We start from the raw sequence: 17,180 nt of genomic DNA on the forward strand, positions 1-17,180 counted from the left end.
TGCACCATACATTCTCAATGGGAGACGGGTCAGGACTGCAGGCAGGCCATGCTAGCACCCGCACTCTCTGCTTACGCAACACAATGCATCGAAAATGCAGAGACGTCCCTGGAAAAGACGATGTTTGGATGGCAGCATAGGTTGCTCCAAAATGTGTACATATCTTTCTGCATTAATGTTGCCCTCACAGATGTGCAAGTTACCCATGCCATGGGCAATTACACACCCCCATACCATGACAGACGCTGGCTTTTGGACCTGACGCTGATAACAGCTTGGATGGTCCTTTTCCTCTTTGGCCCGGAGAACACAACGGCTGTTTTGTCCAAAAACTATTTGAAATGTTGACTCGTTGGACCACAAAACACGATTCCACTGTGCTACTGTCCATCTCAGATGAGACCGAACCCAGAGAAGTCGGCGGCGCTTCAGGGCAGTGTTGATATATGGTTTCTGCTATGCATAGTAAAGCCTTAACTTGAAACTGCGGCGGCGAATGGTGTTGACTGACAAAGGTTTACCAAAGTATTCCCGAGCCCATGTCAGCATATCCATTACAGACTCATGATGGTTTTTAAGACAGGGATTGGAGATAATGTGCATTCAGAAGTGGTTTTCGGCCTTGCCCTTTACGCACGAGATTTGACCGGATTCCTTGAATCTTTTAATTATATTGTGCACCGTAGAAGGTGAAATCCCCTAATTCCTACCAATTTGTCTTTGGGGAATGTTGTTCTCAAAGTGTTGGATTATTCGCTGACGTATCTGTTGGCAGATTGTCGAGCCTCGACCCATCCTTGCACTTGAAGGACTAGGCCTTATTTGGAGGCTCCTTATATACAATGATTACACGATTGCCTCACCTGTTTCACATCACCTTCTTATTTCAGCTTGTCACATCGCAAGTTGTCACATAGTCCTAAATTGCCCCTGTCCCAACTTTTTTGGAATGTGTTGCATGCATCAATTTCAAAATAAACGTTTACCTTCAAAAAACTATGCAGTTGATTAGGTAAAACATCAAATGCCTTGTCTTTATACGTTTTTTGTTTAAATACAAGTCAAAGTAAATTTACAAATCACTCCTCTTTGTTTTTATTAGCATTTTCCATACTGTCCCAACTTTTTCAGAATTGGGGTTGTAGCTCAAATTGTCCTAAACACATACCACACACTATTTTGCATCAAGACATCTTCTGCAGCACCACCTTGGAAACTAGTAACAGGACAGTAGAGAGTTTCTGATGTATTTCTGAACACAGAGTCTACCGGTCAAAAGTTTTAGAACACCTCAATTTCTTCCAGTTTTTATAGAAATGTACGCAGTTTAATGTCTCAATGTACTTTGAAATTAAAGCATAGAACAATTAAACAATTGGAGATAAAAAAAGAAATCATGGAATAGTTTTGTTTAACAAAATTTAACCCCTTAAGCTGACAGACCCGTCTGGTACCCTTAAAGGGCACCAAAAATATGTGCTTCTCTTTAATCCCATGTGTACTCTTCACTGCTGTGTGTTTGGTATCCCATGAAAGCTGAGACTCTCAGCTTTCTAATGATGTGAAGCATTTATGCCCCACGCACCCCCCTCCGCAGGCTGAAATGGGGGGATGGGGGGATACTTGGTCTGAGTAGGAATACAAAATCTCAGAAAATATTGACGATTATGACATATTCTGGAAACTTGGTAGAAGCAACACACACCAAGATGGAAAACTGTTTAAATTGTACTAATACACAATGATTTTACATAATTGGATCTGAACTTCTCTGTGTTTGATAGAACATCAAATACTGAATTAATCGTTAGGTTGATCTGAACAAAACAAGCCTATTTGCAAAGAAATCCGATCGAAACTGAGTGACTTCTGAATGAGACCCCCCCCACCCCCGGAGCACTGTAAATCGGATGTGATTGAGAATGAAATGCGCTGGTAGCCAAGAGATTAAGCTTTCAAACGATGTTTACATTGTAGGAATACAGTAACTTCTATGCACAGGAGCTGCGCATAACACTACCAAATAATGCTTAAGAGGGTGTAGTAACACAGTATATAACTCTGAAATGAACATTATTTTTCAGTTTTCAGTACCTTTGTATCATTTCAGGTTATTCACTGGACTTGAACTGCTTCAATTTCAATACAAACTGGAAAAATGGGGGTGATCTAAAACTTTTCACTGGTAGTGTATACCAGCTTGCAACTTATACAAACAATTACCAGTGTGTAGGTTAACAGCACTTTTGATAAAAAAATGTGTTTAAATTATAATGTCTAATTTACATTCATGTTCTGTTGTCATTGTGCCACACCCTGGAAAAGTACTGGGTTGCAGAAATAAAATAAACCACCACTACAGAATTAATATTTGGCACTTGTACATTAATTCACCACTACATTAAAATTCAGTTTGTTTAAAAAAATGTTGTATAACATTCTATATGTTATTCTCATATGTTATTTAAATGTTCTCAGTATGGACATCCATGTAAATCTAACACTTCACAACTTAATAAGTTGCTATTAAAAACTGTTTTATTGTATAGTTTTTGTTGCAACATTTGATTTCTTCCCTCAGTGTTGAAATGAAAATTGATTGATTGAAGCAGAATGCCCAGGCTTTTTGGACTGATTAATTCATAAAAAATAAAGCTAAATGTGTGATTTTTAAGAATCTACTAATGTATTATTTGTGGGAAAGAAGACAAAATCTATCTGATATTGTCATTCTAGCAAGAGGTACACTGTGGGTTTGCACTAAAGGGTGGGATTAATTAATTAAATCACTCAGTAAATATCTTTGCCGGTAATTGTTCATTTATGTCTCTTCATTGTTCGGTAACTCGATAATGTGTCTGGAGCCTTGTACAACTGCTCAGATCTTACAAGTAAATTAGAGGGACAGTTTGCATTTCTATTATATATTCTTGTTTTGTTTTGCATTCTTTTTTCTCATCTTTTCATCCTTTCTCTTTAAACAGAGGCCCCACCTTCAGGGATGTCCAAAAATGGATATTTTTTCCAAGAGATGGGTGAGTAAAACATTTTGTTTATATTCTTAATGTGGATTTTTGTGTTCTAAAGTCATACTAGAAAGGAGAAACAGATGGGGGGCACATTTTAAAATCAGGGAATATACAGAATACTCAAATACAAAAGTACAGTTTGTTCAGCTGTTGTTGTTTCTGAAGTTGTGTCTCTTGATCTGAGGTCCATACTCTGTGTTTGGTGGTGTTTGAGCTTGTCTGGAGTGAATGTTTGGTCTGGAATTGTGTGGATTTGTTTCACATCACAGGTGTTTCACTCTCATGCTGTAGGTAGAGAAAGATAATGTATTTTTAAGATGCTCCTAGTAAGAAAATGCCATACAACAGAGTTTGAAGAAATACAGCTGTTTTTCATTTTAAGTAACCATGATACAAAGAAATGTATCTAGATAGTGAGAGAGAGGTTCTGGATTCCATGTGTCAATGACTTGCATTTCCATGTAGTGTAAAGAATGGTTAAACACTAGGGGCTGGTTTCACAGACCATATTTATATGTGTAGAACTTGAAGTCATTTGGAGAAAATTGGGGATTATTTAAGCATAAATATAAATCACGTCAAACACGCACGTACATTCTAAAAATAATATGGCATTGTAAGTTTTTATAATTAGGTTTTTGGATTAATAGAGGCAGTGCATCATGACACCCTCCGCAATCACATTATTAAGTGTGTTTTGAAACAAAGAGAATACTCAAACACATACACGTCCATCCACAGATCCACATTTACAAAGACCTGTATGTTTGTGCAGCAAGATTTTAAAATAAGTATGGCAAATCGGACTTATTTTTAAATGTAAGTAGAAGGTTAATATTGACCAACAGCTAAGGAAGGTTAAGTTCAACGTGAATTACAGCCTTGCAAATACTTTTCCTGGAATCTGTTGTTTGTCACAAGAAGCATTAACAGAGAATGTCTTAACGAAAGTCCGGCAGTAAATATTCCAGCTGCACAATGAGAAGGAAGAAAACACTGCATTCCTCACAATGGTCCACTGTAAACAACCTCTCAAGTTTTGAGTGATTTTAAGACAAACAGTCTTTGAATGTGTTATAGGACTTGCTTTGTGACACAAAGAATTATGACCTTGTTTCTCTACATATTTGTATTTCCCTGCATTGGCATGGGAGTGGTAGATTTAGCACTCGGTGGTGCACTCTGTTAGCATTTATGTCGAATATATACTTCACAATAGTGAATATTAATTTCACAACCCATGTGTATATCTTGCCTTTTTGATTGCACAGTGAAGATGGAAGCCAGCTGTTTACTCTAATCTCTCCTTTAATTGCCGTTTCAGAGTTTTTCCTGATTGGAAACTAACCAGACAGCCATTAAAACGACATAATTTCCTTATTATTGACTCATTTGATTTTAGCATGTTAAAATAAGCTTGTGTATAATATTATATAAATTAGAAATACACAACTAATGTCTTCACAATTGCCTTCAGCAAATATGGATTGATTGAACACTGTTCTTCCTGTCTGTTCTGTTTTTATTGTACATTTTGGCATGTCTTCATGTGCAGACCGCACTATAACAGTCTGTATAGTAGCTAGTTTGACACTCTCTGACGCTGGCTGTGTTGTGTCCTCTCAGAGCTGCGGGAGGGGATGCCAGAGGACGGCTGCGGGGTCAAAGAAGAGAGCCAGGACTCGCCCATCGCCTGTGAAGACAACATGCATCTGTATTCCAACCCCCAGCAGCAGACAAACCCAGGTCAGTCAGTGTGCCTCTGTGGAGCATGTGCTGCAAACTCAGTTTCTGTGACTTTGAACATAGTAGATACATTTGTGCATCAGTCGCAGTTTGTGTGTCAGCGTGCATTTGTATTTGTGTGATTCACAGATCAGATTCACACAACTGTGTAATTTTTAACATATTTGAAGAAATGCACATATCCTAACCCTATATCAATATCTAAACCATAACCCTCAAACAGACTTGCAGGCATCCATGTAGCTAGTATTGTTTCCAGTGATGACAGTGACAGTGTGTCTCAGTTGACACCCACTCTATTGGGGCTGGGCGGAGCTGCCAGGGGGCTCTTGGCTCAGTGCGGTTCAGTGGCTAGTGTGGTGGGCCTGGTGCCTGTAAGAACCTGTGATGTCCATGTTTCTGCTGGGTTGATTCAGCTGCATTGTTTCTAGTACCCTTCACAGCACAAAAGTGGCATCCGGTATAATATCTGATTGTTTTAGGTTGAATTACAATTGTCTGTTTGAAATGCGAAACAATGGTTCATTCTACATTTATATTTTTGTATATATATATATATATAAAAAAAAAAAATGCAAATATTTTCTCAGCCAGAAGACCTTATCTCGCTGTTGGCAGCTGTCATTTGTTGAAAGCCTGAAAGATGATGAGAACGTTTTCTTTTGATGGTTTACAGGTGTGAAAAAAAAAAGAATTGTAATCGCACACCACGAACACAGTGATATGGTACAATTCTTGCTCTGAGCAAAAGTGTACTCACTGGTTTTATTTTCAGTGGGTCTGCAAAAGTGATTCCATACCTTGAAATATAACAGAACTGAAAGCCCAATTTGGACTGACTGAAGTTAATCACTGAATTTCTCAGATATGAGATGATGATTTGTTTGTATCCTGTGCATTTTGGGATGCTAGTCAGCCTGCTGTGATACATGACTCTGTTCCTGTCACATTTCACCGGCCCTGGGTTTAAGCTTTTCTAGACAGTGTTTCTGTAAATATCACAGTGTGGTGGAGAATTGGAAATAGAAGAATATTGTCACATTGATTTGAAAGGGGGTGCACAGAGGTTCAGTATGAATAATGTCAAGCCTGCCAGATACTCACACTAGCAGTGGAAGAGATACAAATCCATGGATTTTAGGAAGGATGAATAGAAGGCCCCCCAGGATATCTCGCCCGGGTTGAAGAGGTATCTCGTGTCGTATGCATATATGTGGAGTGACTTGAGAAGGAAACGTCAGCCCGCTTCAGTGAAAATAAATCCTATCTGGAGATTGTAGTGTTAAAACCCATATTTTGCTATTATTTAATTAACTTCATATGTTCATTACAATTAAACAACATCCACACAATCTCTCTTGTGTTCGCTCACTTATTGCAAAGATAACAATATTTTAGACAAAATATCTGAAAAGAAGAGGCATCCTTATGTAATCAAATTTAAACAACCAACACTGACAACCAAAATGCCAAAGGATGTTTAAAATGAGTCATGTGTTTATATTTGTTTACTGGACAAAATGGAGTAGATGCATATTATTATTTTAGTCAAAAGTACGTGTATATGCCTATCCTGATTGTTCTTCACTGAACAAATCTGCGTGCAGCAGCAAAAATGCGATACGTGAAATGATTTTTAACGAAAATGAAAACAAAAAATAAAAAAGTCAGTACTGATGCCAGAAGTGTTCTATCAAGTCTGCAGACATTGTGCATTTCACCTCCAGCTGCACTTCATGACGAACCTTTAATGTTTGACATGTATATTCTCCAAACGACTTCAAGGTAAAGTAAACCGGGAGAAGAAAAAAAACAACAGAAAAAGTGGTCATTATAACAGGGAGTCAGTTGCTCTTGTGTACGAATGAATCACTGTCAGGTTTGACAGTAATTAGGAGTGCAGATTCCTTCCCTTGGGAGACTGTCAGCAGACTTATATTTTAATATTACATTTTAATCACCACATGAGCTGCAGCACTTTAGTGTGGGCTTAATAAGATGCTGTGAATACCTCCATTGAAGGTCCATTCTCAATAAATCCTAGTGTTCTCCATACAATTTCATATCATTATTTATATGCAGTATTGCGTTCCAAATTGTTAAAATACCACATATTTACAGGTAAGCTTTAATTGCCATGAAATGGACTTTGCATTTGTTTTTAATCTTTTAGTATCCCTTGTTTTGAACCTAATTTATTGTGCAATAGAACAGTAATATGAATTCTGGAGCTCAACCTGCTAGCTTTCACATATTGGTGTTTAAGTAATGCATTGCCTCACCCATTGCCAGGAGTAACTCCAAAATGTCTTGTAAAAATTTTTTTTTTTTGGTCATGATGTAAAATACAACAATCAAATTTTAAAACAGTAGATACTAGTCCTTCCACTCATAGATTTAAGTGAAAAAGAAATGTCTATGCTATGATGCTCTAGACGCACGAGTAGATAGTGTTTCACAGTCAGCTGTGAGAGACATTAGACAGGCCAACAGAGAACAGCCTCAGGGACACTTCCCCTACATGAAAGCAAGCGAATGTGTTTTGAAGTGAGTTTTTCAGATCCCCTCTGCAGTTTGATAAAGACTCAATCTTTAGCGTGACATTTCACAGCACCCACACTTATTTCATGCTGCTTAGAAGAGGAGATCTTGCCTCTGAAAGTACGATTGTTGTATAAGTACTCTGTATTCCTTTTAGGATTGTCTTGCTAATAAAGAAGCCACAATCAATAAATGTGGGATATTTTTTCACTTCTGTTCCAAGAAAACAATCTAATCTCATTTAGTGCTTGATAACCAAAATGACCTTACTTTTCTCCTGGGTGTCTACTGGCATACTGCTGATGCCCAAAGTCTGAGGGCTGAGGGTCTGAGTCCTACTGGTCACCTGCTGTCTTGGGGCCTCCATGCCACACAGACGAGTGCGTGCTCTAACTTGGCCCAAGGGACAGACCGAGAGGGAGGGCTATATATATAGTGTACAGGGGAATTTCCTGGATACAGTGCTGTGGTTACAACGTGTTAGCTGTTTGTATTCTAAGAATCCCTTCAGATGAACAAATAGTCCATTCCCCTGGCTTTAAAGCCCTTCTCCCAAGTTTTAATTAGACTCTCAACCGCTAGTTGCTTCAGCCTGTGCGCTATTCATTGTTGCCAAGTTTTCCCCAAGAACAATGGCAATTGTTCCTTTATTTTTATCCCACCGTGTTTATCTGATTCAGGGATTGCTAGATGAAGTGTGTTGTTGCCCACTGCTGTAGTGCTAACATAAGTTTTTGTGTTTTGAGTGCTGTGATGACACAAGCGCCAGATGAAAAATTACTCTCTAAAGAAGAAAATCCATCCTCCTGATTGTTGAACTGGCAATACTATGTTCTCTCTTGAACACAGAATGAAATGCAGTCCCTGACTCCCTGTTTTACCTTTTTTTACAGAATACAACTCCTGTACTTGGTAGTTTACAACTGACTCAAACAAGGACTATTAATTTTCCTTAACAAACAGCTCAAAAATATATTTAAAGTAACACATTCTGAGGTTTTACTATTTTAGCTGTAGCTCAGTATAACTTTGTAGTTTCTGTTTTTATTCATTCTATGAAATCTGGCAAAGCGTGTTCATGTCAACCTCAGTCCTGTGTTATCTGAGAGGGCAGAGTTGGCCAAAAATGGGTGCAGCCTGGCCAAACAAATTCCCCCCACTTCCCGCCCGACTATCCGCTAGCAGGAGATTAAGTTACTGTATTACAGGTAAAGTCAGAAATTATGTTTCTTGAGTATTTGCCGGAAGGTGGTCAGTGACTCTGCGGTCCTGGGAAGATCCTTCTACAACTTAGGGGCAGGGTTGAAAAGGGCCAGGGTTTGCAGGAAGGGAAGCAGAGAGGGGATAGCGTGAGTCTTCTGGGGCAGGAGGACCAGAGAGCTCTGGAGGGTGTTTAAAGAGAAATAAGAGTCTGTAGGTAACTAGGTGTGGTCTTGTTGAGACAATGGTAGGTAAGAGTGAAAGTCTTGAAATGGAGATCGGGAGCCAGTGAAGGGAGCAGAGTAGTGCAACAACATGTGCAAATGGACGCAGAGAGAAGACCAGAGGAGCAGATGAGTTCTAGGTCAGCTGGAATGGGTGGGTAGCAGTTGCAGGTTGATCAACCAGGAGGGAGTTGCAGTAGTCCAGGTGGGAGAGGACCAGGGTCTGGATGAGTAGATGAGTCAATCAGTGAGGAAAGGGCCGATTCTGCCTATGTTGCTCAGGAACAATCAGCAGGTGCCTGTCAGAGAGGAAATATGCTGGGAGGATGATAGAGCGGATTCAAGTGTCACTCCAAGATGCTTAGTGCAGGAAGAGGGTGTAGAGTGTGGTAGATTCCAGTGTTATTGAAATTGAGAGATCAGTAGAAGGTGAAGTGGAGGAGGGAAAGAAGAGGAGAAAGGTTAAGCTTGAGATGATGCGGGTGCATCCAGGAGGAGATAGTAGAGAGATGGTAAGTGATGTGAGAGGGGATTTGGGGGTCAGAATCACTTGATAGAAAATGGCCAACGTATATTTAGGAATATGGATACTGTTTCAGCCACATAAGCCCACCCCACTCAAACTAAAATGCTTACATGTTGGTATTCTGAAGCTCAGTATTAACTGATTTGTAAATATACTCTTTGCAGACCCTGTGACCCTGGGAGACAAGATATAGCTTCTGTCCTCACTATGCATCTGCACACTGTACTTTTGGAGGGAAAAGTGATACTTAATAACCAAATACAAAATACATTAAGCATACATAGTACAAAGAGCTAACAAGGCAGACATAATTCACTTAAGTTCCTAATATGTGGCAGGGGTAGGCATAGGAGAAGATGCAGTATAACTAAATAATTCCTAACAATGCATAAGTAGGCAGGATGAGCATAAAGAAGCATAGATTAATAAGAAAGTGCATAAGAGCAAGGGTGCTGAGCAGACCAGGAGGTTAGGATGCTATATTGCATGTACATTGTGAACAGATGTGACTTGAAGGTGGTCAGGGTCTGTACAGTCCTGACCTCGATGGGAAGGTCATTCAACCACCTAGGGGTGAGGGTGGAAAAGCCCTGTTACTTTATCACTAATGCTTTTTTTTTTTTTGCTGCTTTTGAGCCAACTTGCAACCAATCCAAAACATTTCTATTGTTGCAATTGTAAACCGTGTGGCCTTTCTGACAGTGCACTTAAAAACTTGTGTTTTTATTCACTTCCCCAGCAGACCCAGATGATTCAGGATGTGTGTTGCTGAACACGTCGAGAAAGGTAAGTTTCAGAGGCATGGTGATATCATTAGAGAATTGAAAGATTATAGTCTATTCTGGGCTCACCAATTCTGCAGAGGATCCATATGGGTCTCTCAGAATGGACTGGAATTGGTCTTACTCTGCCACTTATTTAATTCCAGTGCAATCCCAAAGTAAAGTGTCTGTTCTGAAATTCCTAATGTGCTCTGATATTAACCCCCCCCCCAAGAAAAAAAACTTTGATCTGTTGAAAGATGACGGTATCACTTCAAATGGAAAGGATCTTTTTTAATGCCATAATTCATTGTCCTACCCTGTCCTTTATTATCAATATGCTGAATTTGTCAGTCAATTAAACAGTCAAACAGTCAATTATAATGAGAAAGCTGCTTTCGGTGATCTGAATTATGGCCTTTTTACAGTGGCACACACCCGCCCAGCTGAGCACTCATGGGATGGCACTTTTCACATTGGTCATTTTCATGGACCGAGCCAGAACCAAGCCACAAGACATTGGCCTCGCAAGCTAATGTGTATGTCACAACTTTGGGGAAAAAAAGGCAAAAGTCTTACCAAATTCATGACGTTTTTTGTTTTCATTACCCTTCAGCAACAAATGAAATATAGAAGTGAAAAAGAAAACAATCACAACCTAAGCATTCATTCTGAAAGCAACGGATCCCTCTTTGTGCCATTGTCCTTAGTAAGTGTCACGTACAGCTTTAGTTTCCCAGAATAGTGGGATAAAAACATCTGTGTCAGTGTGAAAAGGCAATTAGATAGCTGCATATTTTACAAGGTCTACTGTCTTCATCAGTATGTGAAGCTGATGAATTTCGAGGAGGAGATCCGAGCCCACCGGGACCTGGATGGGTTCTTGGCACGGGCCAGTATCCTGCTGGATGAGACGGCTGCCTCCCTGGATGACGTGCTGAAGAAGATGCTGCGCCACGTGGGCCAGGAGAGCCACACAGCCGAGCCCAGCTGCAACTTCGAGGAGGTGATGAGCATACTGTTCACCGACGCTGCCGCACAGGAGGTTAATGGTGAGGCCTGCAGCACTTCTTCCAAACAGGGCTCCAGCTCTCATACAAAAACAATCTCTTGTATTAGTAGTCACACACTTTGCTGTTCTTTATGTATCGGTGTAGAAATATATTATTATAGGTATTCTACTGTATAGTTTCGGACAAATTACGGTAACATAATATGAATAATAGAAACCTGCTTTCTTTTGCAGAGCTAGTATTTAAAGGAGCTCTTGGTTCAGCTGCAGCAATACTTGCAAATGATCATCAGACCCATCAAAGACTTTATTAACTTAGTAAACTAGTACAAGTACAATACTACAAAGATGGCCCTGAGATGGATTTTACATTAGTTTCAATGTTTATGTTCTGTTTCTTCTTTTCAATTACCACTTTCCACTGTCAAACTGAAGTCTTGCAATTAATAAGTCTAATTTTGTCATATAATAGCATAGCCTGCCCTTGCTTAACACTGACAGCACCATTAGTCAGTGAGAAAATTAAAATGTCTGCACTTGATGACAATTCTTATACGAATCAGTGGTTTTGACCTGTTCTTGAAAGAACCCAGCAAACAGCAATGCAAAGCATCAATAATGTGTTCCAATATCTCTGCATTGTCTTTATTAAGAGAGAAGGATACACATATACTGAGCCTTCATTTACCTTAATGTATTATTCTTCCCTCGGGTTCTGGTTCCTGTGCTGAACCTGCAGTAGTGTTTAGGGTTAACCTGGGAAAAGCCCATTGTTATAATTAAATGATTTTAATGTAACATAAGCAGCAATACATTCAGAATCAGACCTTGTTTTCTCAGAATACGTCCCCGCATCTAGTATTCAGTAAGGCCTTAGGAAGGCTAATTAAATATAATGTTTCCAGATGAATCCATTTAAACTGATTGGCCTACTTAAAAATCCTCAAGAGGCACAGTAATTAAAACTCTGCATATTTACAAATGAAATTTAAGGTGACACATTTGAATTGTGTAATGCTCTAAAGGTTATTTTAATGGTTTGAATAATTGATCAATTTAAATATACTGCATTTCGTCATGTAGAATTGTCTAGGCGTCATTGAGTGCGGCACAGATATTTTCATTCCGACTTTGGGGAAATTGGAAGTGTTGGGATAGTAAAGATATCCTATAATACAATCTGCTACTACAGTTTCCATACTACAAGTGTAGTTATATTCCAAATGTGAACTATTCTATTTATTAGCAATGCTGTATGGCTTGGGGGGCAAAGTGTTCTTTTTAAGAGTAGCAGCATAACACTGAATTCAGTGCTGTAACTGGAAACCAATAACACCAAATGGTGGTGCTTTTATATATATTATTATGTGAATGATGAAATCCTAAAAGGAGGACAACAGATTCTCAGTGAAGCAGTACCCAGTACAAAGGTGTAATGAATGAGAATATTGATTTGTTGTCCATGTTTGTCTACGGAACACCTGGGCTATCTCAGTGGACTGCAATGAGCCATTTATGTGGACATACTAGTTTACAGATTCAGGGGGACAGGGGAAAAGTTAATGTGTGGGAAAAGATATTATCAGGCTTTTAATTGTGATCTCAAATTGTTCTCCTTAATTTCTTTAAGACTTTGTCACAGATTATTAGCGAGTCAACCTACAACAAACAACATACTTTAGATTGCTCCAGTAAAATGCCCAGCTGTATAAATGGGTACAAATGTAAGTCGCCCTGGATAAGAACGTCAACTAAATGACAATAATAATAATAATAGGTACATAGGGCCTAAACTAACCTAATATCTCAAAGACTTTTACAGAAATTAAAATGAATGTAGTGTCTGTCAGTGTAAACAGGAGACCCCAGGGGGAGGTGGAGTTTCTATTGAATATCTCTAAATCAATCCACCAATCCAATCAATATCATTAAATGTTTCTCTAAATTAATGAATTAATGTCTGTATTCTAATCATCTCCTTCAGCCCACTTGTATGTATACTGAATAATATATGTATATATATATATTGGTTTTCTTATGCAGAGAAAGCTCACAGTTTCGTTCTCAGTGATGACGGTAAGCTGTAGCATGCACGGGATATATGTGTCGATATTGGTTACCATGGAGTTTTTTTGTGTGTTTTTTTTCTTTCCAGTTTTTTTTTTTTCCGTTTGGTGTTTTGGTAAAAGTCACCATGGGTGGTTTTCTTTCCTTTCTTGTCTCATGAACTCATACCTACACTGCATTGTGTTTGGCAGAGAAGGAATGCACTTAGTGTCCAATGACGAGATAAAGGTTAGAAAGCAGTCTTGTGAAAGGGATCAGTTTTGTGCGCATTTCTCCAAACATTGTCTCTCCCACGTTGAAGAATAAGACTGTGTTGATTCTTCAGTCTCACTCATTGATTATTTTATTTCATCATGTCTCTCTTTTCCTACTTAAACGTTTCTAAAGGAGTGGAGTGGGAGAACATTGATTAGGTGAGGTCATGCTTCCCATATAAAAGTTTACTATGGTATACCTTGGATAAAGCTATGGGGCAGTGCTTTAATGCATAGAGACAAGCATGCAATACAAGAGGCATGAAGATTGACCATGGCTAAATCATGGTAAAGAACAATTTCAAGAAATTTGCAAACACACAAAACAACGATAGGAGGGAATACATTGAACCTTTATATTTTAATTGTATTTTCATCTGGAATTGTAAGATAAATATATATGCTTTACTAAACAGTGAAAATTGAAAACACTTTTTTTGAATGTTTTACTTTATATTTTAAAAAGGCATGTATTTTGGATCACATGGTCAGGCACAGAATAGATGGTTTCAGCTCAGAAACCTTCAGGGAAAAGAGTTTGATGATCATTTACTGATTTTGACCACATCAATGAAAGCTGGTACGTACATGTGTTTTGAAGCTCAACCCAGCAGTCCGCACTAATCAGAGACTGTTTAGTGCAACTGTGCTAAATTTGTACCCTTATTGTATTAAGAGGTCAGTCAAGTGCGTAGGTTATGATGATTATTCTTAATTATTTTGTAATCTAACTTGGCGAGCTTTGTGTTTAATTGAAAAACAACAAAAGAGGTACAATTGCACACATGTAATTAAAAACATGAATACCACATGCTTTTATAAAAGGACACTCATTTATTTCCCCCTTTATTCATGATATTTTTCTAAAAATAGAAGCACATTGGTTTCCTTGATGAGTCGGCCGTGTGTCTGTCACCGCACTGCTTAGAGAGATGGTGTCCTTGTTGAGTAACATCAGTTATGTAACTATGAGGGATGGGGGCTACAGTTTCTCAGCACTGAGAGAATCGAATGCACTTGAATTGTCTTGAAATTGATCTGGGGCATGGCATAAGCCTATTCCAAGCATGATGCACTGCAGGAATTGCTTAATATATTTACCATGGTAAATTTTTATACTAGTTGTCCAGTGTAATAATGCCCACTACTTCTGTATAGGATATTGTGACCTGCTGTTCAGACAATGCAATCGAAAGTCTTTTGTACACTGCATAAAAACTATTACTGGAGAAGACACCTAAAGACTAAAATGGTCTTGGTAGTATATATTAAAATATTACTCTATTATCAATAAGATTATTGAAAGAAAATAGTCTGTATTATTTTAGAATCATGGCAGTCTGGGGATTTATATTCAAACTGCAAACTTGCAAATTCCCTCCTGAATTTGTGTATTGCATTGGCTGAAATTGACATTTTTTCCACATACTGAAGATATAGTTAAAATGTGAGGAATTTAATAGAATTTAATTATTTGTGAACAGGAATTTAATCAGTTGAGAGTGCTGGACTTGTTTCTAAATAGCTGTAAGATTGAGAGGCTTCTCCATAATTTTGCAAAGCTGCAAATAAAATGCCGCACTCTGCCTCATCCAAGAATTTACTTTAAAGATTACTTTTTAAATTAAAAGCCTAGAAGCAAATAATACAGATAACTTTTAAGACAGGTTTATACATCAGAGGCCTGCGATGACAGCTTGTCAGCTACATTCCCCCATGTATATTTGAGGGACTAGAGACTCGAATATAAGAATAGCTCACAGGTACTACAGATTCTGTACAAATTATTCTGTTATCCAGGAACAGGGGACCTTCATCACCTAAGACTGAGAGAATGTGCATTGGTACAGAAAACTGTACATTTCCTTTTGCCATACATTGTAAGTATCATAGTGATGTGTTAGTTTCTGTAAGTCAGTTTTATAAATCAAAATGTTATTTTGATAATTTATTTGGCAAACAAATAAGCTGGTAAGTGAAAACAAACAATAACATCTTTGATTATGTGTCTCTTGGGAGCTATTGTCAGGACGCTTTTGACAACATATTGTTTCCATTCTGTATCCATTTTTCATTAAATAATCTGAGTAGGTGGAGAGCCATCTGTTTTCAAACCGGCTGTGTAGCATCAGTTTTACAGTACTGAAAAATCCAAGGCGTCCTGACTTTTGGATGCCTGTTGTGCATGATTTTATTAATTTAACTAATCACAGTCCAGGATGAGTGCCCTCATTCCTAAAACATCTTTGTCATGGCAACACTAATCATCCAGCACATTAATGGGGAATTTTCTGTTTGACAAGTATTCCAGTCTCCTGAGTTATAGACTCTTAGGTGCAGACTAGCTTACATACATACATACATAGTCAAAAATGAAAACCCCTTGAAAATTAAAACAAAATTAATATAGAATTTAGTTCAGATGCCATTGCATTATTATATATAGGTGTGATAAGGTTTTATTCAATTTGTACAAAATAACATAATTGTTGTAACATTTACCTTGACAAAAAAGATCCCCTTCTGAAAAATGTATGTATCATCAGACTGAGATACTTCTCTACAGACTACACATGGAAATTGATTTATTTGTCGGTAAAGATGATTTAAATCATCAAGTCTAAAGGTATAAAATCTAAGCTCAGAGATCTCCTATTGTAGTCAGCAACAGGTTTCAAGGAGCATCTCAGAACAGCTCACAATCCACCTGATCACTGTGCTGCATGACTGTTACAGATGTTCATCACATTTGTTACGGGTGTTTGTGAAAAAGACCCAATGGCAGTTGAAGTGGGCCCCAGTGCCCAAACCCAGCTGTGCCCTTACAGTGCTCCTGTGTCTCTCCCGGCAGTGCACCTGCTGTCGGAGACAATCCAGGGAGTGACTGCCACGGCCACAGGAGTCCAGTACCAGCAGTCATGGCTCTGTATCCTGTAAGTGAGTCACTGCGGGACTCTTCCTGCTGTTAAACCAGCTTCCAGTGCAGTGCAAGAATTGTAGGCGGGCAACTTTATTCATTTTTAATTTCTCTGTCTGACAGAATAGCATCCATACTGAAGGAAGTGCGGTGTCAGTCACTGCCGAGACTACCTGTTACAGTTGCTTCTGTTAAGTTTTTTTTTTTTTTCAATTGGAAAAAAAGCTGCCCACTGTTATGATTTGCTTAAAAGTGTTATAGTTATAAGCACATTTTGTTGAAGTATGTGTGTGTATATGTATATATATATATATAGAGAGAGAGAGAGAGCGAGAGTGAGACAGAAAATACAGAATTTACAACACATTAATAGAAAACAATACAGTAATAGATTGCATTTGTATTTTTTTAAATACTTTTTTGGGAAAGTACTGAATCAAGTATTTGGATGCAAAAGTCTGAGGGCATGATCAGCTGTTTCATTATTAAAATATTGTTCAGATCTCTTAGTAGTGAAAATGTTTTTGGCTAGTTTCTTTTTTCAAGACATTGTGTGTTTGTATGTTTGTATTTATGTATGTATGTATGTATGTATGTATGTATGTATGTATGTATGTATGTATGTATGTATATATATAAGATTCATAAGCATATAATTATATATATATATATATTAAGATAAGATAAATATACATTAAATATGCATTAAAATGGCACTCAGTCTTGTAGATGATGGTTGATGTGTTTCCTCTCCTGATGTCTCTGCCTCTCTGCCCAGTTGCAATGTGAAGAGCCTTCAGAGGCGGCACGTCTGCATCTCCCGGCTGGAGAGGCCGCAGAACTGGGGGGAGAATTGCTGTGAAGTTCGCTACATCATTCTCATCCTGGCCCCTCACAAAATGG

General features: G+C 38.4%; 1 protein-coding gene across 2 annotated transcripts in view; it reads left to right on the forward strand.

Moving 5' to 3' along the window:
• slc4a11 (solute carrier family 4 member 11) overlaps positions 1-17,180 on the forward strand; it is a 48,294-nt gene that overhangs the window by 17,329 nt on the left and 13,785 nt on the right. The window contains exons 2-7 of one of the 2 annotated variants that reach the window (XM_066718351.1): positions 2,985-3,035; positions 4,656-4,775; positions 10,006-10,052; positions 10,851-11,079; positions 16,212-16,293; positions 17,056-17,179. In XM_066718351.1, the coding sequence (XP_066574448.1) occupies positions 2,985-3,035; positions 4,656-4,775; positions 10,006-10,052; positions 10,851-11,079; positions 16,212-16,293; positions 17,056-17,179 (653 nt within the window). The remainder of the gene's footprint in view (positions 1-2,984; positions 3,036-4,655; positions 4,776-10,005; positions 10,053-10,850; positions 11,080-16,211; positions 16,294-17,055; position 17,180) is intronic. The other variant, XM_066718353.1, reaches the window with a different exon arrangement.

This window comes from Amia ocellicauda, chromosome 12 (assembly GCF_036373705.1).
Source record: "Amia ocellicauda isolate fAmiCal2 chromosome 12, fAmiCal2.hap1, whole genome shotgun sequence".
Lineage (NCBI taxonomy): Eukaryota > Metazoa > Chordata > Actinopteri > Amiiformes > Amiidae > Amia > Amia ocellicauda.